The sequence below is a fragment of the Perissodus microlepis genome, chromosome 9, assembly GCF_051167445.1.
Source record: "Perissodus microlepis isolate ML-2025 ecotype Zambia chromosome 9, ASM5116744v1, whole genome shotgun sequence".
In the NCBI taxonomy this organism is placed as follows: Eukaryota; Metazoa; Chordata; class Actinopteri; order Cichliformes; family Cichlidae; genus Perissodus; species Perissodus microlepis.
Window position 1 is genome coordinate 15,260,124 of NC_140469.1, and position 25,860 is coordinate 15,285,983.

The 25,860-nt window shown below is 40.6% G+C and overlaps 1 protein-coding gene across 2 annotated transcripts in view; it reads right to left on the minus strand.

Annotated features, from left to right (window-relative positions):
- Positions 1–25,860, minus strand: part of dok6 (docking protein 6) — a 54,982-nt gene that overhangs the window by 11,525 nt on the left and 17,597 nt on the right. For both annotated transcript variants that reach the window (XM_084939183.1, XM_084939184.1), the window contains exons 3-8: positions 13,401–13,508; positions 7,517–7,631; positions 3,737–3,856; positions 1,948–2,137; positions 1,423–1,561; positions 263–368 (exon numbers count right to left, since the gene is read on the minus strand). In XM_084939183.1, coding sequence (XP_084795309.1) covers positions 263–368; positions 1,423–1,561; positions 1,948–2,137; positions 3,737–3,856; positions 7,517–7,631; positions 13,401–13,508 — 778 coding nt within the window. The remainder of the gene's footprint in view (positions 1–262; positions 369–1,422; positions 1,562–1,947; positions 2,138–3,736; positions 3,857–7,516; positions 7,632–13,400; positions 13,509–25,860) is intronic.

Consider the following 25,860-nt stretch of genomic DNA (forward strand, 5'->3'; position numbering starts at 1 on the left):
AGTGGAACTCATCTGCATTCATTTTCTTGAACTCAAGCTTATCAGATGTGCATCAGATAAGGCTGAGTTTGCATGCCAGACATGAGATAAATGCAACTACCAGCCAATGCACGAGACACAAAAAGTATATAGTGCTGAAATACACAGAGGTAAAAGCTAAAGCCATAACTGTCGTGTAATCCTCATTAGCAGTTTTTCAGTCTTGCCGGCAAGCCAAAACCCCAACCCGTGCATATGACAATTAGTGACTTCTTGTTTGTACCTTGGTAGCTGTACAGATCCCCCACGCTGGTCTGACGCGTGATGTGCTGCCAGTAGGCGCTGCGTGGCAGGGAGATGGACTTAGTTAGCGTCTCTCTGGAGTGGCTCTGGAACAGACAGAGAACGCATACGGTGTCTCTCACTTTTCTGTCACTCTCAGTCAGTCGCTCACAACAGGTGAAATTGCTCTGCATAGTCAGTAAACAAACAGCATGGGTAATACAGCATATTAGAGACTGAATGGCATGTTTCCGCTATGAATGGCTGCGTGATGGGTGAGATGAACACTCGTTCGGGGTCCCCGTGTTGTTTTGCCAGGGAATGATGCGTTTTATATTTTTGCGTTCAATGTGAAACCAAAGACTCCCGTCTAGAAAAAGCAGCTTGAAATACATTAAGTGTTGAAAAAAATATGGATTTACCCAGCAGTAAATATGCCATTTCCCCCATTCTGCTACATGAGCGGTCAGTTTTCTGTTGCTGAGCGTACATTTTATAGAGCTAAGGGTAGCTGCATTTGGAAAAGTTCCCAAATGGTGGGGTCGAGGAGCATGACCATATGGTCAAGGCTCATCAAACACTAGGCAGGCCTACATACATAAAGAATACAGACGATAGCGGGAAGGATGGGAGGAAGGAAGAAACGCACGGGATGATGTTGTGGTGGAAGGAGGAAACCGAGGCCAAGACGGCAGGGTGTCAGAGGGCTCCTGGTCCAAAGCGGCAATACAGTACCTAGAGAGAAATGTGTGTTGTGTGTGTGAAAATCATGACCTATTGCCTGCTTTCTGCAAAAAGCCTCAATGAAATGCTCCTCAGATCAGCCTCAAACAGGCAGGGAAAGAGCTGCAGAAATACCAGAGGAAAAAAGGTGTTTTATTAAATTACAGTAATATATGTCTAAGTGTGTGCACAGATGGAGTCTTTGTGTTTCTTCTGGCATCAATGTCAGCAGGATGCTTTAACTACAGAAAGTGAAGCTCACTATGTTAGCGATACATAATTATTTCGACAACAACTTCATGTTGATACCAGTATTGATTATTAGCCGCTTGTTATGCTGGCGGTACAAGAAGGCAGTTGTCGGGCTTATCAAGTGTGGCTGGTGGATATAAGATAAACAACGGAAGAGAGAGAGAGAGAAAAAAAGCACAAATGTACCTGGGAGCTCTTCTCCATCTCCTCCATCATCCTCTCATGCTGCTGGGCAATGGCCAGCGTGGCCGAGTGGACCCGCTGGTAGATCATCTCCCCCTCCCGCGTCTGGAACGTGAACAAACCCTCTCCTGTGTCACACATCCTGCGCCAGGAACACACACACAGAGACCCACTTTGATCGCGCTCACTCTCAGATTGCTGATCTACAAATATGCATGGCTGACTGTTCAGTTACAGAGAGAGAGACACTATAATAGCCCGCTGGAGTCAAACACATAAACACATGCGTGAGTAGATACAGTACACAAACACAGACACACGTTCACAGAGGCACCTGTCACATCGTCGCCTGAAGGGCTCTGCGGCAAATGCTGATATCCTGGGATGTTTCGGATATCCGAAGTTGCTTTGTTGAAGTTTTTATAACCTTTCCAAAACTAAGTTTTTCACTCCCACTGCTAACATTTCAATCACACGTAAGACAACAGCAGGCATGAAATATTTGCATGCACGTACGCACACACGCACCTTCCGGACTCGAAAGTGAACCAGGTGGAGTCTCTGCCGTATCTGCGCAAGGAGCTGAGGGGCCACATGACGAGTTTGAGGCGAGCGTTGTGAATGTCCCACAGATAGATGTTTTCATGAGTGATCTGCATGGTGCACTCCCCGTAGATGTCCAGGTTGGGGGTGGGCATTAGGTACACGTTGAAGCGTTCTGAAACAATTCACAGCAGACGTACTTGAAGGTGGGATCCCACAGCGAAGAGTGCGTTTAACTGAGTGTAGATGTGGGTTGTGTCATTCACAATAGCAAATGGTGCTTTAGAGGGTGGATAAAATATAAGCCACATGAGGTGACTAGTCGGGGGCTGCGGTTTTGTTTAAATTTTAAAAAAGGTTATGAATTATTATTATTGAAATATTGCAAGGTTACTGAACATGGCTTCTATCGCAGAAGTAGAGAAAAACTACGATGCAGAAGGCATTTTAAGCAGTACTTTACTGACTTCAACCGCAGTGGGTCTAACCGGCCATCCAGTGAGCTGCACTGGAATCAGTGAGCCAAATCTGCCCATTCATATTAAACCATTTCTCTGAGGCAGGCAGACAGAGAGAGTCAGAGAGACAGTGTGAGGGGGGGGAAAAAGTCCTCCATGATCTAAATTAGTTCTCACTAATTACACTTAATGATTCAAAATAAGCCATGAGTCTGCAGTAGATAGAGAATGGCAGTGTCATGGTGTGGCGTATTTTTAGGGACAGTGAAAATGAACTCTGATCTAATTATCAGCCCCTGCTGTTTGGGGAGGGCTACTAATTGAAATTGCAGGCTAAAGCCTTTTGTTTCATTCACTCAAAGAGGCAGCGGAGAGGTACGAGTTCAGTTAATCTCCATAACACTTTGCTGAAAGCTTTGTAGGAGCAACAAACAGCAGGATTTCTGCCACAGCTGAAGAGAGAGCGAGTGTTACAGTTCAACTGGCTCCCCACACCCGGCACAGTCAAAACGTTGCGTATTGATACCGTAAACGAATGAAGCCAAGTTCATGTTGAGGAGTACAATTTCACTCTGCAGCCGCAACGGGATGTAATGGGTTGAAATGACGGCAGGTTCTTTTCAATTCCTCGCCCCCTTTTTTCGACTTTAAACTGCTCGTTTTTGCCTGTTGCCTTTTCGATTTCCTCCGCGACTTTACAAATTACACAGGGAATGAGTTCCACTGTGATAGCAGAGCCCTGTTGTCTCCTCTCTTTTCCATTTTCATTTCCTGTAAGTGGAATATGTGGGGAGGCACATTTTTTTCACATGGCTTTAGGAGCCATAATCTCATCCATCTCTGTGACAAGCTTCATTATGAGGGAAGCCAGTGATGCACAGCACTTCTCATTAGGCCTGGAACAGAGCCCCGGCCGCAGCCTGTGACTGACCTGTGCTCGCTCACACACACACACACACACACACACACACACACACACACACACACACACACACACACACACACACACACACACACTCTTCTGAAGTCTTAAGTTGAGCCCTTGTGTGTGCTAATGTATGTATGGGCTGTAACATGGGACATCGAATCAGGTATTGGCAAAAAAAAAGAAAAAAGAAAAAGGCCATTATTAGTCCGGCCTAATTGGACAGCGGCTGTTCTCCATTCACCGAACCCTCTGAGGTCTTAGTTGCTTTAACACATAAAGGCCTGGACTGCATCAGCTAACTGCTCGGTGGCAGGCTGAGTGAGAGAGATTGACCCTGAATGGCTGTCTGTGTTAGCCCCGTGTTAGCAGGGACTAATTGGGCACTCACCGTTCTGCTCCCGCTGCACCCCCGCTGCTAACAGGTCTGGCTCTCCCAGGCTGATGTCATTGAGACGGCTGCCCAGGCACTCCATGCACAGCAGCTTACACCATTCCTCTGCATCCAGCTCTGCACACAGCAGCACAGCATAAAGGAATGTCCACCATTAACCACACACATACACGACAACACATGCTGTACGTGTTACACTACCATACGAAATAAACCATCCATGGAATTTCAGGAGTAATGCGTTACATGCACAAGGCAACAGTACAGCAAACAGTGAAAGGACTGGGGGGGATCAGTCTGACTGATTTGGTGCAGATTAAAAAAGGCAGTGGATTCTGTCCAGATGAAGACGGGGTTTCTCCTCCATTATCTGCCAATACTCAGTTCTAAGGCTATAAAATATAAGTAGCACAGCTAAAATAATATGGCCAGAGTAAATCTGAAACTAGTGATAATCTACTCAGGTAATCAATAAGCTATTTCCCAAATTGGAGAAGGAGTTTTTCTTGTTAGCTGGAAAGGAAATACATGAATTCAACATTTTTTTAAAAGTTTTATACTCTCTTTCCCTTCAGACATAGTTAGGGTGGATGTTTCCACCACGATAAGCAATTAAACATATTACCTGGCTATAGAGTCATATTTAGTGTAGAAAGGCAGTGGTATCATTTTACAATCATTTTGCATTTTCCAAAATAAGGTTGTCAAAATTAGCATGAATGTGTAACACATCAGATGGCTTTTACTTTGAAAAGGCTAACGGACCGCCCTGCAGTGCCTCTGATTGGGTTGTGTTTAGCAGGTTAAGTGGATGCATGACTCACAAGGAACAATAATTGGCTGGAGGAGTGAATCAGAGACGCAGCAGGTCCAGAGCCACAGAGTAAATGACTTTTTCCCTCGTGGTATTTTAATTTCCACTAAAGGAATAATTGCTGCTTTTTGTTCTATTTCATTGTTTTATACATGCAACATTCATCTTCCATATTCCTACATACACAGTTACTCCTTCCCCACAGAGGGACAAATTAAAGTCCTTTAAAGTGCAAAATGTTTGGATTTGATTGAAATGCAACTCCAGGATCTCGTCTCTCTTTACAAGTGTGCACATGAGCACCTTAGTAACGTGACATTATTATTTTTTCCAAACCCTTGTTACGTCCCTCTGTTAACGAGAAAATAAGAATGTATCCAAAATGCTGAAGTTAAGATTTGAGGGCTCTTTTTTTACCATTTCTTTTTTATTTCATCCCTACAGAAAGCAAAGTGAAGGTACCGCTTTAAGTGCCGCTGAGGTTTTACACAGAATCATCTGATCCAATAACTCCCTGAAATGCTGTAATGAGGTGAGCTAACCAGCTGTATTCATATTTAATGTATAGGTGGTATTAATAGTCTCCAAAGGTGCCTTAGCAGGACACCTTTGGGGGCACACGGGGTTACGAGCCTTGTGTTGGGGCTTTAACTTCCAAATTTATGTTTAGTAACATAGAGCCACAGTGAATGAGCATTGTTGGATAATTTTGAGAAATTTGGACAATTAGGACAATTATTGTTTCCTTCCAAAACAACAATCTTGGATTAAGGAAATGAGCTGCGTGGAAGAAGTTGCGCCTGCTACGGATGAAAGCCGGAAACGAAGCAGAACATTTATTGTGAGACAGATTTTTTTAATTTAAGGCTAAGTGGAAACAGATGATTTCATGGATCAAATCTGGAAGTCTGTGTGGCAGTGTGTTACGTGTGAATACCAATCTGCCTTCCTGTTAAGTCAGAAAAATTGTGTTTACAGTGCAGAAGATTTCCAATTGTCTTACATGAATGTTTGGTGAAAGTCACTGAAGTGCGAAATGAGGCAAACGCCAGAGTTGTTTATCTTTCTGAAGCTCCCTGGCCCTGGGGAGCACTGGGATTTGTAACTATGGCCACTCATGTGTACAGAGACACATGCGCAAGTGTGGGAATTCTACCATGTTTCTGTGTTTGCTTACGAAAAAATCCTCATGCACTCGTGTAAAATGCGAGAGAGCATTGGCGTGCCTTCCTGGCGTATTTGCCGGCATTGCAAGACAACCTGTTTGTCAGCTCAGCTCTGACAAGCATTGTCAATGGGACAGATCTACATTACTCTGCAGGGTGAAGGAAAGGTCTGCTGCTGCCTGGAGCGCTTCATTCACACATACAAAAAAGTGAAACTTTGGAGCCACACATTTACAGGCAGCACCAGCAGCTCTGAATTTGAGCTCTTTCCTCATGCCTCCCCAGATTCAGCTTTTCTCATTCAGTTGCCATGGCCTTCTTGGCCTCTAAACTCCCACACTTTTTAAGGCCAGTGAGTGGAAAATCAGCTAAGCAAACAGTTCATCAGCACAGAGGCAACCTCGCAACTCCATGTGCCATGCATGAAGAGATGTTGCGGGAGGATGTCTCAGTGTGGAGGTGTGCTGTGGAAAAGGATGGATGTGCTGGCAAGATGAAGCTGGAGTGACAGTATATGTGAGAATCAAATCAAAAGACAGTCGAGCTTTCTTTGTATTTCCTGTTTCAGGAGAAGGTGCCGTTATCCAGACAAATGCAAAATGTATATCCACTTGTATACGTGCTGTCAGGCCCCATTCGGCTGTGGAATTTAAAGAGTTGGCACACTTGACAGGATTCTCATCTCTTCAGGTCATGCTCATCTCTCCTTATGTGCATATTTGTCAGATGCACCCAAAGCTGTCAGGAATTTTAAATGATTTTTCCTTTGTTCCATCCCGTGTTTCCTCAACAGCACACCAAACAACACGGTACTGCTTAGATGGAGGCATAAAATGGTTATTTTTAAAAAACTAAAATATCAAGAGAGCTTCATGAGACCTAATTATCTGCTTTTTCTCTTTGCTTTTAAAAAAAACAGTGAACATCCAATTATTGGCACATTTGTATGAATGCCTTAAGAAATGACTGCACTTTAAAAATGCCAGTTTTTAAATCCATACACTCACTGTTGTTGCACTGTAGAAAATAGGCAGCATGCCAAATTTAAATCTGATACAACCTGAACCTCTTATTTACAGGATGCCACATTTTTGCTAATTTCCACAAGTTTAACACTTGTGGATATCATGTGATGCAAGGGAAATAAAGGATATCAGATGTGGAAGGTTGACGGTCAAAAAAGGGGAAAAAGACACTCATATGTTGGGGTGAGAGGACTGATCCAGCAGAGGAGAGAGTTAAGATACGAGTTCACAACTCTCCATGTCATATGCGAATATTTCCAAATGCACACCTGCAAGAGTGGAGTTAAGATGTTAAGTAAGGTGCATCGACCTTACCTAACCCTCTGCTTTCAGCTTTGCACAAAAAAACCCTTCCGTGTGCAGATCCAGAGCCTTCTTTGCTGTCTATCCACGTATTAGAAACAATCTGTATTGTTACAGTCTATAATTGAGTTGAAACACGCCGCAAATTATGCCCGATATCAGTTTTCATACCTGCAGTATGAAAATCAATATTTCGGAACAGATCCTCCCACTTCTTAATATAGCGGCAAATGAGCATCACTTGGCTAAACTCCAGTTCTCCGCTGCCTCCCTCATCTCACTCATTCTATTTGTCTTTCTCCTTCAACCTCTCACTTCTCACTCTCCTTCCACTTCTCGTCAAACTTTTCAAAAAAACCACGCCGCCAGTCCTCACCTTACGTATTTATAAGAAATGACACTTGAAATCGGTGCTGTCCTTGCTCCGAAGTGGCTAGAGAAAAAAAAAAATAGTAATTTTGATTTTTACCTGATTCGCAGGCGAATGTCTTGGACGTGTCGTCACAGAAGATGATCGCCACAGCATGCTTTTTTGTCTCCCGTGGCATCCGGGTAATGTTCTTGATGTTATGGAGCTCAGTGATCTAAAAAGAGAGTGTGGCAGGAGGATATTGCCTTGAATGAACACAGCTACCAGCAGCAGCTGCAGCAGCATGGTTTAATTGCAGCCTTGCACAGCTTTGCTGAAATTGCAATAGCAGTTAGAGGCTTAGCATTAAAGGGGTGAATTAAAACAAAACAAAACAAAAAAGGGCGATGGGGGTGATCTTAAGGGATACGTAAACAGAAGTAGTTATTCGGCTGATTACAAAAAATAGCTTAAAACAGTAAGAAATCACACACAGTGTCAGCTTCCTGCATCATAAAGCCTGCTGCAGCGTGATGTGTAAAATGTAAGTATGTTATTTATTTTAAAGGCACCCCTATGAATAAACATGACCCGGTGCTCTTTCGGTATACACAGCACATCTATTGTTCATCTCCTCAAAGCTGCCCTTCCAGTCAATAGACAGAAGCGCGATCATAAGCATCTAAATCACTTTACCAGGAGATTGATTGAGCAAATGAAAAAAAAGAGAAGATTACATTTAATTAAATATAAACCGCATTTACAGGCCATTTTGTTCAACAGTCTTCTCTGTGTTCACTCTGCCTAGTAGATAAGACCCATTACATTAGTGTAGTCCATTGTGTGCTAACTGTGGGCAGTTTGCCAGACTGTTGGGAATGAATTAGCTGGGCTCCCTGTATAGTACACTTTGACTGTTAAAAGTTAAGGGACCAGACCTTACCCACACACAGGATATGTGGACTTGAGATTTCTGTGTTTGATAGTATTAGATTTAATGCATTTGCCCCGCAATATTGAACTTCAACTGGAAATACAACAGATGAAGAAGTAAATCAGAGGCTACAATACTGAAAGATAAGAAGTGCTTTGTTTTTTGTCCCGTTTGTTTATTTTTCTTATCCCCTCTCAAAGATGGTATCTAAATATTTCATATGAGATACGGTATGAATTTGTCCTCGGGCAGGCAATTCATAACTGACACAAAGTAAGCGTCAACGCTGGGAATTTCTAAGCAGTGAATGTCACCAGCCTCTCATCTCTTTCTTTCTCTGTTTGTGTTTAGTGTGTAACTGCGCATGTTTTAGTCTTTATCTGTGTGATGCGTGTGTGAAATGAGAGATTTGGGTGCATTCCCAGCCTGAGGTGCTAGAGTCCAAGCATAGTGAATCATTTTTGATGAGACCTATTTCCTCTCCCATTCTTTCCTCTTCATCTTTATTCATGTTTAGCTTTCATGCATAGCAGACATGAGGCGCAAGAGAAATCTCATGTTTGGAAAACTGGAACCCAAGTCATACTACCATCTTCTCTAAATAGATTAGCCTACTAGCATGCTCATGTTTGCTAATTAGCATGAAACGTAAGGAGCGGCTGAGGCAATGCAATTAGGTTTGCAGGTATTTTGAAGTCAAACTGGTTGAACTGTGAACTAAATTTAACAGAATTCCATCTAACAGCGGTCGACATGGGGTTGAAAGCTAGTTTTACAAGTGCCAGTGTTAGAGTAAAACAGCTGTTCTCCATCAAGTGGCTTCGTCTTCTAGCGGCTAACGATCTCTCCTGTTAAATCACAGTAAAGTACTGTTTATTGGTTTTCCAGCATAGAACTGTAATTTTACAGTGTTTCTGCTATAATCTAAAACAGCAGTTTCCTATTGTGAAAATAATAAACAATAAAGTAACCAACGTTGGCTGGCTGAATATATTACTGCTGGCTCTCTTTCTGCAGTGTCCAAAGTGAGATTATTAATGTAAAATGTATTGCAGTTGTACATTGATCTAAAAAAGAAATTCTTATTCTAAACATGTACTTGATCTTCAAGTCCTCATCCACCTGAATATACAGTACTGTGCAAAACAGGGACGACTGTTAGTCATTTGAGCCACCCCTCATTTCTTTATATTTTGCTAGAAAAATGAACAATTGAAGCTGTGATTTATTGAAACATTTGCAGCAAAATAAAAATATAAGACTAAAACAAGAGTTTATGCACATCTAACAAGCTTGACAGTCAATATTTGTTATGACCACCTTTAATCAACACAATCTGAAACATTATTGTGATTTCTTTAGGTAGTCTTCAGAAATGCCTCCTTGGGCTTTGAGGTTCTGCCTCTGGGGAGCCCAATCCATGACAGATAGTGTTCCCTTGTGTGTTTAGGTCAGCTTTTCTCATTTTTTACTCATTGTCAAGGACCCTTCTACTGAGACCACTTCTGATGAGACCTTGGGTAATAGTATATGGATCAACTGAAGGTCCAGAGCATCTCTCAGGTCCTGCGTCAGATCTTTACTCTATTTTTTTGCGGTTTCTTAAGGACATGATTTTCAGTTCATCTTCAGTCAATAGATTTTTAGATCTGCCACTTCTTTTGTTGTCCTCTTGTCCACTTTCCCTACATTTTAAAAGAAAAAACTACATGCCATGCTGACAAATATGCTAGGTTTTTAGCTAATAGCTCTTTGGAAAACAACTTGATGGTGTAAACATACAATTTTATCCCTTTCATAGCATGCTATGTGTTGCATTTTTCATAGTTTAAGCTAAAAAAAACCCACCTTCAGATACCTTGGAGAACTAGTGCTAAAGACAAGAAAGGCTGGCTCCTTGGAAGTAAAATATAAAGAAAGGATGTGTGGCCCAAGACATTTGACTATAAAAAGATCATCTTGTGGTATTTTCCTCCATTCCCCATTTGCTATGCACAGGAGCTGAGATTCAACAATTTGACATCCACCCTGATAACGGATGATTAAGCAAATCTTGATTATGGAGTTTCATAGCGAGCTTAAACTTTACACCCTCCCCACACATGCTACAGGATTTTGTTCAGATGAGATCTGGTTCTGATTTAACAGACATAAAATATGAATTTAGTCATTCGGTGTTTGTATAAAAGTGCAACATAGTTTGTACAATAATTTTTGCTATATAGACCAAATTGGAGGAACAACCAGCTGCACTAGTGAGGCTCAGTCTGCTCAGCTCTCCCTGCTTTGCTGGTTAGTTCCACATCCATGTGTACAAATTAGGCATTTAGCTACAGCTCCATCATTTCATGTTAACTGCTCCTGTCGGGACCTCAGGAGAGCTCAGGAAATGTAGCACAAAGGAGAACAACTTTTCAGAGAGCTAAAAATATTCAGGGACTTTTTACTGCGTGGACCAGTGCTCCTCAGACAGCAAAAACTGCACAGGGAGAGGGAGACGAGTGGGAGAGAGAAGAGGGAATGGAGAAAGAAAGGGAAAAAAGCCAATCCCCTTTGTGTTGATTGTGTAAATCAGCCACCAGTGCAGCCTATTTCCCCCCAAAGCACTGCAGCGTTGAATGAAGCCCTCAGACGGGACCTTTCTTGATCTTTGTGGCGATGCATTACCAGGCGCACTGGTGCATGTGTGCACTCATCGCTCACTCCAGCACTGGGTGTATGAGATCCCTCTGGGAGGGGAGTTACAGCCACACAGGATGCCCCATGTGACAGCATGATGCAGTAGGCATAGAGATGTTTCATTCACAATACATGGCTGATACGGTAGCAGCAAAGCGAGCTAAGGAAAAGGATCAAAACACCTACCTAGCTTGTATACAAGCTTTCTCAGACAGGAATGTGGAAAAAAAATGTTAAATTCTACCAAAAATGAAAAATCTCACAGCTGACTCACAATCACAAGTAGTAAAGAGTACTAAATCTTCTCTCAAACATATCGCCTTATGAGAAACTGATGTCACAGTCCCCTATTATCTGCAGTTATCTCCCCTCATTATGATAAAACATAGTTCACAGTGCTACTCCTTTAACATCGTCTCCACTCACCATGATAATGAGCCGTAATTGGAGTATTTCAAAGGGCTTAAGAGGCAGGGAGTGAGATATTATACTCTGGATTATTACTTTCTGAAGGGAGGAAAAAGGCCCCAAAGGACAAGATAAAGTTGCAAACTGTGTCTTAATAGATCCTTAACTTCATCATCTGAGGCCAATGGACAGAACTTAATACATCAAGATGAAAACAAGGCACAGTTGTGCACAACCATATTCCATAATCTTTTTATTCAGTGTAAAAAGCACCTTGTGAGTAATATACTCTTAAAAGATAAGCAGCAGATACTTTTCTTAGAAGTCGTGCTGGAAATTGAAAAAAATATACATATATCTTGTCTCACATGAGACTTTTACCAGAACATTTGTTTCTGTAGTTTGAAGAGGACAGGAGGATTTTAAGAGGACAGTTCCTGACATCTCATTTTTACTGGGGGACCACTCCCATCAGATTTTATCAGCTGAAGCAAATTAATTCCACCAATTGGCCAACCTGCAAAATGAAACTCGGCTGCCGTCTTGTAATTACAAGACGGCAGCCGACGGCAGCCATTGACAAGACGGCAGCCATTGACATGCAGAGCACAATTGTGCTCTGCATGTCAATGTCATCAGCATTTAGACAGTACCTTAGGCTGCTACATGAGGAGTCACACAGCAGGTTTAATCTTCTTTTGGGATTCAAGAGGACAAAGATCGGACAAACTTTTAGTTTCAAGGTCCTCTAATGACCTTAAATACCCACTGGGTGTTGCATATATGGTTTTCTATAGAGGCTACAGTTTCATCGACTTCAGTAGAGTCAAATACAAAGTGATGTCTAATGATTACATTAGACGAAAGGTCAGGGTGTTACTAAATCATCACGAATCATACTCTGGAGATTATGAATATTGATTCCTAATTTCACGGTAATGCGGTCACTACATGCTGCATTATCATGATCGACCAATGAACTGAGTGACATTGGCATCCTCACCACCCACAATGTGAATTTTCTCTCCAACACTGGGAATACCACAGCGTGGTACTGGTACAGCACACAAAAAGTCAGCACTGTGTAAATAAATACAATGTAATATGTTACGCTGTTCAGAGTGATTATTGAGTACTTGTTTTGTTCATAATGTGTCATACAATAGAACAGAAAAGAACACACTCATGGCCACACGCTACTTTGTTAGCGTGGAAGTGAGTGGAGACCCGAAATTAGCTAAAGTGAACCGTTGTGTTTCCCAAGCCACAAGCCGGCAGCCTCAAAGAGGAAAGGATCAAAGCAGTAATGAGAAAGATTATGGAGATAAACATATTGGAAAACAATGTATCTAAAATGTGTTACATGAATCTGTTGCACCTGGTTTTGTTCAGTAAAATCTGAACAAAACTTCAAGGTCAAGGTAAAGGTGGAATCAGCAAAAATTGTTATCAGCAGGTCAAACTTGGAGGAAAATCAGAAACCTAATTCTGTTGAGAAAACTGCAATCGGTGCGTCTCTACAAAAATTATTTAAACATTATATGATGTTTTAAACATCTTCAGATTTAAAGAAAATCCTTTTTGAGCCACAGATAAGGCCACAGATTTTCATATGAAAAAGTAATCCTAATCCCCACAGCTAAGAAGATGGATTATTTATTTCCTCTTTTAATCAGAAATGTTAAAATTCCCTGATCAATTTTAACATATTATTTTAAATATTTTGAACTCCTTGTCTTAACCTAAGACATTACACTGGGCTGGGAAAATGAGGTTGTCATTTCATAGGGCGATGGACAGATTAATCAAGAAGTAACTGATAGATGATCACAACTCGTATTAGTCACAGCCATAGGATCAAAATCACAATCAATTATGTTGATCTAGTACTCAATAATCATTTTATCTACTAAAGAAGACATCAAGACAAACAGTTAATAAAAAAGGAATGATGTTAGTGATGTTTTTGAGTCATTTGTTTACCTTGTGGAAGCTCCTGAAGTAGGCTGCCTTCTCATCTGGGTACTTCTCTAACCGCCGGGGTCCTTTACTCGAGGCTTTCTTGAACACCAGCCAACACCTCCGGAAGATCTGACAACAGACAACAAATATTATGGTAACTGCAGATATAAAACTACACCATCATATGAAAGTCAGACCAGAATAAAATCAACTAGATAGAAAAATTAGCAAGATGAGCTATCATCCTGGAATCAAAACATACTGTTAATGCCAAAAAAAAAATCCCAAAACCAGCAAAACGTCCAAGCAAAGTGAATAAATATATTAGTGAAGCTGTGGATATTATATAAGGAAAAATAGATTGACCTCAGGGCTCATTCATCAAATTTAAAATTGGAAAGCGCTGACAAAAAGTCGATAACACTGATCCTTACACTGATTGCTGAATACTTAACCACTATGAATTCTGGGAAATGTTATTTTATTTGAGAATGAAAGGATCAAAACGAGGTCAAACACCTCGACACAGTAGCACTTGTGGTATGAAGAACAACTTTAACCTGTGACCTTCGCTGGGGTCACTCCGAGTGAAAGGCCCACCGAGAACCTGCCCACACCAACGTGCTTATGATGGTTGCTAGCAGTTTTTCCACTGCGGAAATTAAGATTTCACTTGGATCAGTGGCAACTCCAGTAAGTGCATGCCTTGGATTTGTAATGTTAATATTTTATGGGCACAGAGGACATTCAGACATTGGACCTGCTACATTTAAGGATCTGTTATTCTCAATCCTCAAGCAAATTACTGATAAGATGCAGCATTGGGAAACATCTAATTGGCTTCATGTTGATGGTAAGATTATCTGCATTCCTCTGAAGAACAATATTTTAAATGCCCCTGAGCACTTTTTATGTCATAGCAATAAACATTCATGACGATCTATTGAAAAATATATGAAAAATATAATCCTGTAAAAATATATCTTCTTATTACTTGTTAAATAAGGGTATTCAACTTTCTGCATCAGATAAAGATGCTGAAATGTAGAGTAACAATAGTAGTATCTATCTAAAGTCATGCCAGACTACAGCAGCAAAACTGCGAGGTGTGCTGAGTTAAGCTAAAAGGCTGTTTATGAAATGAGTAGGAGGAATTTGTGAGTTGTTCTTCGAAAGGTTACATAATCTCACTGTAAACACTCCAAACCTGCTGCGCTGGGATTACAAAGGTGTGGTTTGGATCAGATTTATGACCGCCGGCAGAAAACAACATCCATCCAGCTGTCGTCAGATTCAGATTAAAATGTTGCTAAATCCTGTTGGGCGCACAGTTTGGTGACATAACCTTTTCACAGCAGAGCAGAGAGCAGATGGGGATAAAAGCAGATAAAAACTGTTAAATAACCAAGATAATTACTCATGGGGGGGAAATAATGGGAAAATGTAATAATTTAAGAAATGGGTGTCCTGATGCCTAAGATGTCAAAGGTGCTGTGCGGATAAATATGTGAGGGAAATGAAAATCAAATCAAAATGTTTTGGTGGAATGGAAAATCATTTTTGAAATCCAAGATTCTGAATATTTTCATCCAATTATGAATAGATTTTCTCTGTGGTGCTCTGCTGTGCTTATTTATTTATTATCAATAAGCCAAATATGGCCTAAAACTGCCAGCGCTAAAGCTTTACTTTAGATTTTGTGCCTACACAAACACATATTGTTGCAGAACTTGAAATAGACAATAATGTATTCGAAACACTTCAAACTCAACAAATAACCTGTATTCCTTAGAGTTTGCAAACTGCTGTTTAAGCATTGCAATTTTATAACTTAGTTTAAACTTGGTGTAATGTGATTGCAATTGCAGATAACTTTGGGCCAATATTCTCATGCAGAGACATGTACTGTGGCCCTCTGTGGTGTAGGAGATGACTGTGCATTATAGTGATTACTGGGGGTGGAGGGGGCTGAAAAGCAACCTTATATTTTCTCACTCCAAGAGGCTCTAAAAGTGTTTAACTATGATTTAAAAGTCTCATTTTGAGTTGGTTCCAATAATGGAAAGACTAAAGTTGTAGTAGTTCATTAGCTGTCATCAATAAGATAGTGAAGAAAGAAAGTCTTGGGTAAATAACTGTGTTTGAGGGAAAACAAAATAACTTGCAATGTATATATCGTCCTGATATTATGTTTCCTTGCTTTACTTGATGGGGTTTTTTTTAATTATTTTTATATATTTTTTTTTGTTTAAACGTGCATCCACACTGCAGGCCATTTGCTTGGTGTTTATTCCTTGAAGCTAGCTGCTGGTTGCAACTAGATTGTCCAACTACATAGTGTATAGGTAACCCTCTATGGCAGAGGTGGCCACACAGGCCTCGAGAGCCGGCGTCCTGCAGGTTTTAGATGCGTCTAAAACACAGCTGGTAAATGTCTAAATTACCTCCTCAACATGTCCTGAAGTTCTCCAGAGGCCTGGTAATGAACTAATCATTTGATTCAGGTATGTTGACCCAGGGTGTTATCTAAAACCTGCAGGACTACAGCCCTTGAGGCCTGGAGTGGCCCACCCCTGAATTAGATTGTCCAACTAGATAGTGCATAGGTAACCCTCTCGGGCAGGGGTGACCAACTCCAGGCCTCGAGAGCCGGTGTTCTGGGAATCTATCCTCCCTCACAAACCATCCTACCCATTGTTTCTGCGCATACGCTGCGCATGCGCGTAACACAAACCCCAAATTTACATCATTTTTTTAACCCATTGTGAATATTTCTTATGGTTAGGGTTTGGATTAGTCAAAAGTCAAATTATAATACAGGTAGGACGATTTGCCAGAGTAGGACGGTTTCTCGGAACACCAGCATCCTGCAGGTTTTAGATGAGTCCTTGATCCATCACAGCTGATTTAAATGCCTAAATTACCTCCTCAACATGTCTTGAAGTTCTCCAGAGGCCTGATTCAGGTGTGTTGACCCAGGGTGTTATCTAAAACCTGCAGGACACCGGCTCATGAGGCCTGGAGTTGGCCACCCCTGGTCTATGGTATTTACTGCCAGTCTGCATCTCAAGCAATGGTCGACTGCTTCCATACGCATGAACTTGAGTGTCATCTCATTCATAATCCATAGGGTTTAATATGATGTCGTCCCATCCTTTGCAGATATAACAGCTTCATAAGGTTTAGGAGCATGTTTATTTGACCATAAACACATTCCTGACATGAAACTAATGTGAAGGCTACATAAGGTTTGGAGATCTGTGGTGAATGGCTCTGCAGAAAGTTGGCGACCTCTGCACACTCTGTGATTTTACGTGGCCTACCACTTTATGACTGAGTTGCTATCATTCCCAGTCACCTCCACTTTGTTATAATACCACTAACAGCTGACTGTGGAATATTTAGTAGAGAGAACATTTCACGACTGAACTTGTTGCAATCATGGAACCACACTGGAATTCACAGAGGTCCTCAGAGCGACCCATTCTTTCACAAATGTTTGTAGAAGCAGTCTGCATGCCTAGGTCCTTGACTTTATACACCTGTGGCCATTGAAGTGATTGGAACACCTGAATTCAATGATCTGGATGCGTGACTGAATACTTTTGGTTTTATAGTGTATATTGAACTTTTTAAACAACTGCTTCTTTGCTTCATTTGAACACAAAACACAGATTCATGCATGTGCACCTGTAGACCAATTTTTGCCTTATAAATATATATATATATATTCAAAAATATTTCTTTTTCCTTTAACGGTAGATTTTAGCAGGACAATGTTTTTCTAATTACTTTGTTTTATCGGCATTGCTGTGCCGACAAGGCATTTGGAAATGGCAGTATTCTTAAACATCACCTCCATCTTCATACAAAGGCAGTGTCGGGGTGTTAAAAGCTATTAAAAGAGAACAGTGCAGTCGAGAAGCAAAACAAGTGCGATGGCCAATAGCTAATGAGTCCTATGTGGTTGCCTATCTTTAATAGTAGGACCCTTCCTGGTGGAGACAGCCGCTCACTCTCTCTGATGTATGATTGCCCTGGGTCGCATGGTTGGATTGGGGAACCACAGCCGTACGATTAATTTGTTTACTCAGCTGGTGTACTTCATAAAAGGCCCGCTGAGTTGAACTTGGCACTTTGCAGTAATTGACTATGGTGGATCCCTAGGTCCTTATCAGTCTGCCTTGATGGGCCTCCATTCTAGTTAAGTGTTGCACAGGCCCATTATAAACAGCAAACAACAGAAAACAGCACACTACACACTCTGCACTAATGCACTGTGGATCATTCCCTACACCATCCATAAAATCCTTTAAAGAAGTGAGGAAACAAAGGAGGGGTTAAATATTACTCTAAACTGGACATACTGTATTTATTTCCATAATAATGACGATGAAAATCAAAAATAGGCTGCGGCTTGGAGAGAAGCACAAACACAATGGACATGCATTTGCAACTTTAAAACAGTAAAATTAAAACTAGACTCAATTCCCCTTTGGGAGCTTGAATCAAAGCAATGGTGCTTGCTTTCTGCACACAAAGTAATTCACCCTAGGAGTGCTCAGATTAAGTAATTATACCAGCACAAAAGCAAGCTCAGTGAGATAGCTCCTGCAAAATAAGAATTAGGGGGTATGAATGGATTTTGCCTGTTCCACAGATGTCAATGCTTTGTCAAGGCAGTCCTATTCTCTGGTGCTGCTGGTGGGTCTTATTCAGAGACACTCCTACACTGATTGTAATTACACAGACGTGAATGAGACTATCTGCTGGTTTGGTGTGACTCATTTAATGCCAGAACAGTGAGGAATACAATGCCTGGCACAAGAAACCAATTACCGGTAACCAGTTTCAGGGAATTTAAAAAAAAATAATGCAATGATGAAGACAGTTCTAGAGAAAATAATTCAACCTTGATTTGCTTTGAGTTGTTCTCTGATTAGCGATTAGTTAGAGCAGATCCATCTCCACTAAATACCTGAGGCTAATTACACAAAATAGGCAAAGCTTGCACTACACAGATTTTCAGAAACCTATAACAAATAAGCAACTGCATGCCGCTTTGAGCACTGCCAACTTTGCTTCCTCATCCTCAGTTATTCTGATTGCTTACTGACAGCATAATTGTGATTGACTCTTGATGTTAAGTCACTTGTGCATCAAATCACTTGCTTTTAACAAGTTAATCTACTTCTTGCTTTCAGAAATTACATCGCCTTCAATCAGTCCAATTTATTCCAATCAGGAAAGAGATCGCAAATCAGCAAGAATGATGAGTTATTTCATAAAGAGACTCTGGCTTCACTTACATAAACCTTTAAAGGGTAGAAGCAACAGTGCTGCCACAGTGGTGATGAGAGACAAAGTGGTTAAGCTGCATATTGTTCAGTGAAGGTGGGAAGTCAATCCCATTAGACTTATTGCATAATAATAACTAGGAAATATCAGTTTTATTGTCTTGATGGTTTAACCTGAACAAGTATTTTTACTTTTAGGGGTAAAAGTTTGGGAGGAAAAATGTGCAATAAAATAAAACTGTAAGTCTGTCACTTTGCGTCGTCTAAGATGGCAACTAAATGTGTTTTATTATCATCATAAAAAGCAGCATGCGATGGCATTCACCACACAATAACTAGGTTTCTTGCCTGTTGGCACAGAATAAATCAACAAGATTACATTTGGTACCAAGTTTCTTATTCTGAGCTGTAAAACAGACAGTTTTAATCCTCAAAACCTGTTTGGGTTTTAATATCCAGGCACCGAAATACTGAATCTAAAAACAGAGAGAAGCCGCCACATCAAGTGTGTCATCCGTCTGCTGACAGAGATACCACGTCTCCTGATGACTACACCAGGGCGCAAATTTATGCACTGTAAAAAAAAGAGTCATGCAGGAATTTAGTCGAAAGAACTCATTTTTTGTTCAGCTTTATATTTAATTCTGACTCAAGAAATGTTGACTTAAAATAAAAAGTTGAATACATTAATTTTTGTTTTAAATTAGGAGAGTTTCAAAGCATTAGCACTTCCAGGTTTGGTTAAAAAAAAATCCTGTGAATATTAATTCATGTTAAAATAAAGTCTGTATGTTCAATGTGATAAAAATAAAAACGATTCATTATGATTATCCAAAACCTTATGGACCTGAATGTACAGTTAAGTCCATGAGTTTCTGGACAATAACCCATATTTTTGTATTTTTGCCTCTGCAGCCCCAAGGATTTTAAATCAAACAACCAGCATCTGATTGAAGTGCAGACTTTGAATTCAAGGCGTCTGACAAATTTGCATTAACTGTTTAGGAATTAGATCCATTCTCATGCACAGTGCTCTATTTTCAGAGGCTCAAACATAATTGGACTGACAAATATTTTCATGGCCAGGTGAGGCCTGTTCCCTTGTTATTTCTTAACAAATGAAGCACATGCAAGATCTGGACTTTATTCTAAGTTTTGAACTTGCATTCTGTAGCCGTTTCCTGAAACTTGGAGAATGAGGTTGGGAGAGATGTCGGTGTAAGTGAAGGAAGCCATCATTTTTTTTAAAAACGTTTTTTTTAACAAAATTAATTAATTAGGAATTAATTCAGTTTTCTAATCAGTTCAATTTTATTTGATTAAGGCCAAACAGTCACCTCAAGACTGTTTATATTGTACAGTTATTCAGAGAAAACCCCAACAATCAGACAGCCCACTGTGAGCAAGCAATTGTCAAAACACCTCTGCAGTTCTAGAAAGCATTTGAACAGATGAAATAAAGATTTAGTTGTGCAGATTGATGTGAAAAGAAAAGTATGGAAGGAGAGAAACAGCTTATGATCCAAAGCAAGCCACAATATCTGCCAAACATGGAGGAGGCAGTGTCATGATATGGGCATATGCTACTTCCACTGGCCTTTGTTGATGATGCGATGCAGCAGGATGAGTTATGAAGTCTGCAGGGCTATACTCACTGCTCACATTCAGCCATGGACAGCGCATCACAGTGCAAATGGACAATGATCCCCAAAGCATGCTGCAAAAGCAACCCAAAAGTTTTTCAAGGCAAAGAAATTAGATCATCTTTAATGGCCAAGTCAGACATTTGATCTCAACCCAACAGAGCATGCTTTTCAGTTATCAAATACAAAACTGACGTCAAAGACGCACAAACAAGCAGCGACTCAGGGTGACTATAGTAAAAGCCCAGCAGAGCATCTCAAAGGAGGAACCAGGAAGGATTTTCATCCAAGTATTAAAAATAATCCTTATCTTTAAAGTTATGTTAGCTTGTCCAATTACTTTTGAGCGTCTGGAAATAGGGAATTATATTATAAAAATGGCCGTAATTCGCGAACAGTTCATGCAGTACTTTTATAAAATCCCTGAAATTAAAGTTGAAAGTCCGGACTGCAATCACATCTTGGTTGTTTAATTTTAGATCCTCTGTGGTGGTGTACAGAGACAAAATTACAAACAAAAAATGGGTTAAATGTCCAAAAACACTTACTGCATCTTAGGCTCACTGATCTGTGGTATAAAACAGCTTCAACTGCTGCAATTGTAAGTAAACCCTAAAATACACCAGGCACAGCTGCAGTGCATTCTGACACAGCCACCGGAGCTGATCGCGCCCACTCAAGACAATGCTTACTATTCCACCAGATGCACTGGAGTGCGTTTCAGAAGGGTCCCAGAAGCAGATCTACCTGTCAGTAAAGTAGTAGTCATGGCGCAGATGTCACTGAAAATAGCCTACATATCCAGAGCAACAGTGGCTCTCCTCATATTAGTTTACAGTATTCTGAGAACACACCGAGGTCTTAATAGATGTTCAGCTTTACAGATTAGAGTAAAGAGCAAGTCTAATTATCATGCACCTCCTCAGCTTCAACAAGGACTTAACTGAAATCTGGTGTCTGAATCTTTCCCGTAATCTTGATTGGCAGCTTTGAGGATGCTTTCAGATATATTAAATACAGACCTGTATGGTAGTCTCTTATTAATATGACCCACTGATCAAAATGCTGCTTTCAGTGAACCCCAATATCCATCAGCCTGCTAAGGTCAGAAAAAATGAAAAGGCTTATATGAAGATTTAAGGCAGTCATTTTATTGTGTATTCATTTAAATTTGGGGCTGCGAGATGAACCCAAAGGGCCGCTGGAATCCAGACGAGATTGGGTCATTAAAAATGTAACACTTCATTAACACAATCTTGGAATGATTTATGAAAGAAAATTATTTTTTTCAACACAAGTTGCCCACGATTTTATGTAATATGTGTGTATGTGTGCAGCCGTCCTCTTTATTCATAAATTTACATACCAAAAACAGAAGAAAGCAAATAGAAATCCTTTGATTATTGGTTTAAAATAGGCTTTTGTAGATATATTTAAATGGGAATTATTGCAAAATGATGGATTTATTATCACCTCATATCAACTTTTATTGTATTTCATCAACAAATCTAAAAAATAGATTAACTATAAGAACTTTGAATTTACCCAAAAAGTAAAAGAAATCTTAGAGGAATTCAAGTTGTCTCATGAATTTAGACAAAAATATGGAACAAAACATTGTTTTTTAACTGCATGTAACTGCGTGGCAAATTGTAGAAACTCTGTTCATGAGAGCATGTTGACGAGAGGTTCTTCATTTTCAATAGCACTGAACACTGCACAAAATGTATTTTCCATCTTACAATACGTATAAATAAACAGAAGGTCTATTTATATCTGTTCAAAAAGGTCAGAAAAAACCTCTCCTACTGAGTTTGTCCACGGGACCTTGATCTTTTGTCATTTCCTAAGTTGGTAACAATGAGTAGGCAAAAAGAGGTTGCATTTCAAAAAAGTGACAACAAAAATAACATATGGGGGCATTGTTAAGGCACATGTTTTGAGGTCAGATGAAAAAAAAAAAGCAAAAAAAAGGCCAAACTCTTCAGTTATAATGCAACAGTCTGGCTCTACAAAAAGAAAGGCTAAGCTCCTAATCCATGTAAGCTTTCTACCATGAAGAACAGTCAGTTGTATCCTTCCTCTTGTAAGGATTCAGGAAAGAATACATGGAGTGATATCATGCAAACTGTTGATGACAACCTGCTTCAAAGTGCTCAAGATCTTTGATTAGGATGACTTTCAGCAACCTGTGAAATAAGCTGTGGAGTGGGTAAACCATAATTTCAATTCTGCTAAAAATGATGAATAATAGAATATCTTGAAAATGGCTTTTTACAGCACTGGCTTAGTAGGATTGACCTTGAGCAAATGTGTAATTTTCACCACACTGCAGGCTCTCAACAAATAAAATATAGTAGATTTTCTACTTAGCTGGTAGCAATGCACTAAATAATGTGAGAGGAGTCATCAGGCTGAATGCATTTTTAAACTGTTTAATAGTCACTACTACATCATTAGACGTGTCCTCAAGATTTACAGGGACTACAACCATCTTTAAACTTCAGAAATAATAAAGTGTTGCAAAACACTGTCTATCCACAGACAGCCATAGAAACAGCTGCCAAACTCCTAACTGCCTCTGCATGTTTATTTTTTCCTGCTTATGGGAATTTTTGACACCCCTAAAGAGGTTTTAGTCAGAACCACAGGAAAATCACCAGTGTTCAAATCTTTTTAATTGAGGTTTCATTTACTTAGGCATAATGGGGCTTTTGTTTATCAAATTGTCATAAAAAAAGAGGAACAGAATTATGTTGAATTTGCGCAATTGCTAAAAACAATCTCATGCTTACTGCTGCATTTACTATCACCCCCAAAGGTGCATCCTAAGTCAGGAAAAACCCTCCGCTGTTATTCCAGCAGCAATCCGTTTTCCAAAACAACATTTTGCCATGATGACACATGCAGAGACTCATACCGCAATGCATGCAATTCACACCAGCTGTGCTATCATAGCTGGTATGAATTGTATTTAGGGTGCAATGCTAGTGAACCTGCAATACAAACCTCAATAATCTTGTCTTGTGATTGCCTTTTTCCATGCTGCACTGCCACCCCACTTCACTAACATAGCTGGCCATGCGACGGAGAGACGTTGTAAAAGTTAAGTGCAGAAACTCAGTTCATGGACGTAAACACAGACACGTCAAGGGGATTATGTGACAGCCAAGTCAGATGAAGAGAGGACTCCCTTCAGCTGTGTAACTGCAGGGACAACTCTGCTAGTTAAGCTTTGTGTTGGAACAGACAGTTTAAGTGTCCTACATGTTGTTTTAAACAGTCGATGCAAAGAGCAGGAGGATGAAGAGGACGGTTAGTCTTTTGGAGTCGTCAGTAGCTCCAGGTTAAAGGATGATAGTCTTGTTAAAGCATTTATATTTAAAAGGTCCCTCAAGTAAAGCCTGGAGTGGAAATAGTATGGTCTGGTTTGTTTTTTTGTTCCTTCACTGATTTCATTGTGATCAAGTAATCATGCATGTGATAAAATGAGGTTCATTTCCTAATTTCCTCCTATGGATCCCACTTAAATTACGAGGTATGGACTGAAACTGTGGATCTCCAAAGCTGTGGATTTGTTACCCCCATAAATGTACAAAATTGAGTACGACAACTGAGATTTGCATGAGGAGACAGAAAGAAGTACCAGAGCCAAAGTGTGATCGCATGGAAGCAGACTCCTCATGGTTCAAAGGCAAGCTGAGAACAGATCCGTCTATCTATAAAATAACTTTGCTTTACGATGTAGTGACATTTAATGTAGCCATAAATACCTTAAAGTTCAACTTGGATTCCTATCCGCTAGGATTTTTAGCTGCAGGGGTGTATAAAGCCCTGACTGACAGGCCTGGAAAAGAATTTAAGAGCTCAGACACCTCATGGAACGAAGTAATGAGCCATCTTTTGAGCCGCAGACATTTTCTGTAAGTGGCCTCGAACACAAAGTCCATTCACTTCATGGAACATTATCAAACTTGTGACGTTACTGAGGAACTGTCTCGCCTCTCAATAAAATATGAACCCTATTCCCCCCACAGGCAAAATCACTCGTTATTTGGATGAACTGAGGAACTGTCTAAAGACGTGAAAATGATTTCCAATGACAGCTCGCTTCAGCTAAATGACTAATCACACAGCGGAATAAAAATAGCTGACTGTTAGATTGGGAGAACTAGTGAATACTGAAACACGATCGTAATACCTCAGAGGCACAAATGCTTTTATTATCCCTCAGATACTCGAAAGATGGGACAAATGTGGGCAGGGTTTGTACCCTCTTGATGATTCATATCTTACAAACTATGATTTAAAGATGATTGCTGCTGTACTTACAGGCAATACAAGACATAAGAGCCCTGCAATCAAGGTAGGCCCGCGACACTTAGACATAATAGTAACAGACCGGATTTAGCCACAGCTTAGGTGTGGAAAATTTTGCTCTACAGCATCCCGAACAGAAATTATATTTGACCTTGAAATGATAAGAACACATTAAGAAACAAACATTGGGAAAAGCACTGTTCTGTCTGTGTTGTTGTTTTCTGTCTAATTTGCCAGCAGCATAGTGTGGATGAAGTTTCCCTCCTCATTCAGCTCTGCATAAGGTTTACTGTTCCCTCGGTGATAATGATGCCTGATGGACTATGACAGTCCAGACCACGCAATATCAGCTCCTAGTGCTAGCAATCAATTTCAGGCGGCGGCAGGGTCTGTGCTGGGGTGTCCATCTTTCTAATTTGATTTGTTATCCCGTCGGACAGTTGTTACAGCAGTCATCGCAGCGATCACTCCTCCGACCACGACCCCGGCCTGCGGCTCCCCTCCCCAAAATCCTCCCAGGACTATTCCGGAATTTTTAAAATTCTCAGCCAAATTCAAAGGTTGCAACAAAATTTCTCTTAATTGCACCACCGCGCCCTGTGTCACTCTCTCCTCTAGCCGCTGGCTGTCACCTTTGACCTCATGCATAACTCCCATCCCACCCAACCTTCTCGCCTCCTGTACCGAAATACTTTTCCCGCCGCATCTGAAATGTTTGGACATCCCATAATTTTGTAATTCGCCCCTGACTACAGCTGTTGGCAGGGTGGCAAGCCAGCCGCGCCCCAGTTAATCATAGATTACTTTATCTGGGCCATTCCAAATCCTCATGTGTAATGCAGTGCTACCTCAGCAGCAAGTAATCACTGCCCCCCACCTTCCCCCTTTCCATCCCAAACACACACATACACACACTTCTCCTCCTCACTTTCTCTCCAAGCCCCTGATTTGTCTCTTGCCTGTCCCTCTCTTCTAAATTTCTCCTCTCCCATTCCTCATCTCTTTCTTCTGTCTATGCATGATTGGACATTCTCATCAAACATTCATGAGCCAAACTGGTCCCAAAATGTAATATCAGAGTATTAGCAACCCTTATTTTATGTGTTAAGGCCTTGGCCATGTCTGTGTGCTATTACGCACAGTATTCATTGTCGAGTATTCATAGCTGAAAACTGGATCCCAGTCACAATGTGGCATGAAATATGACGGACAACAGGTTCC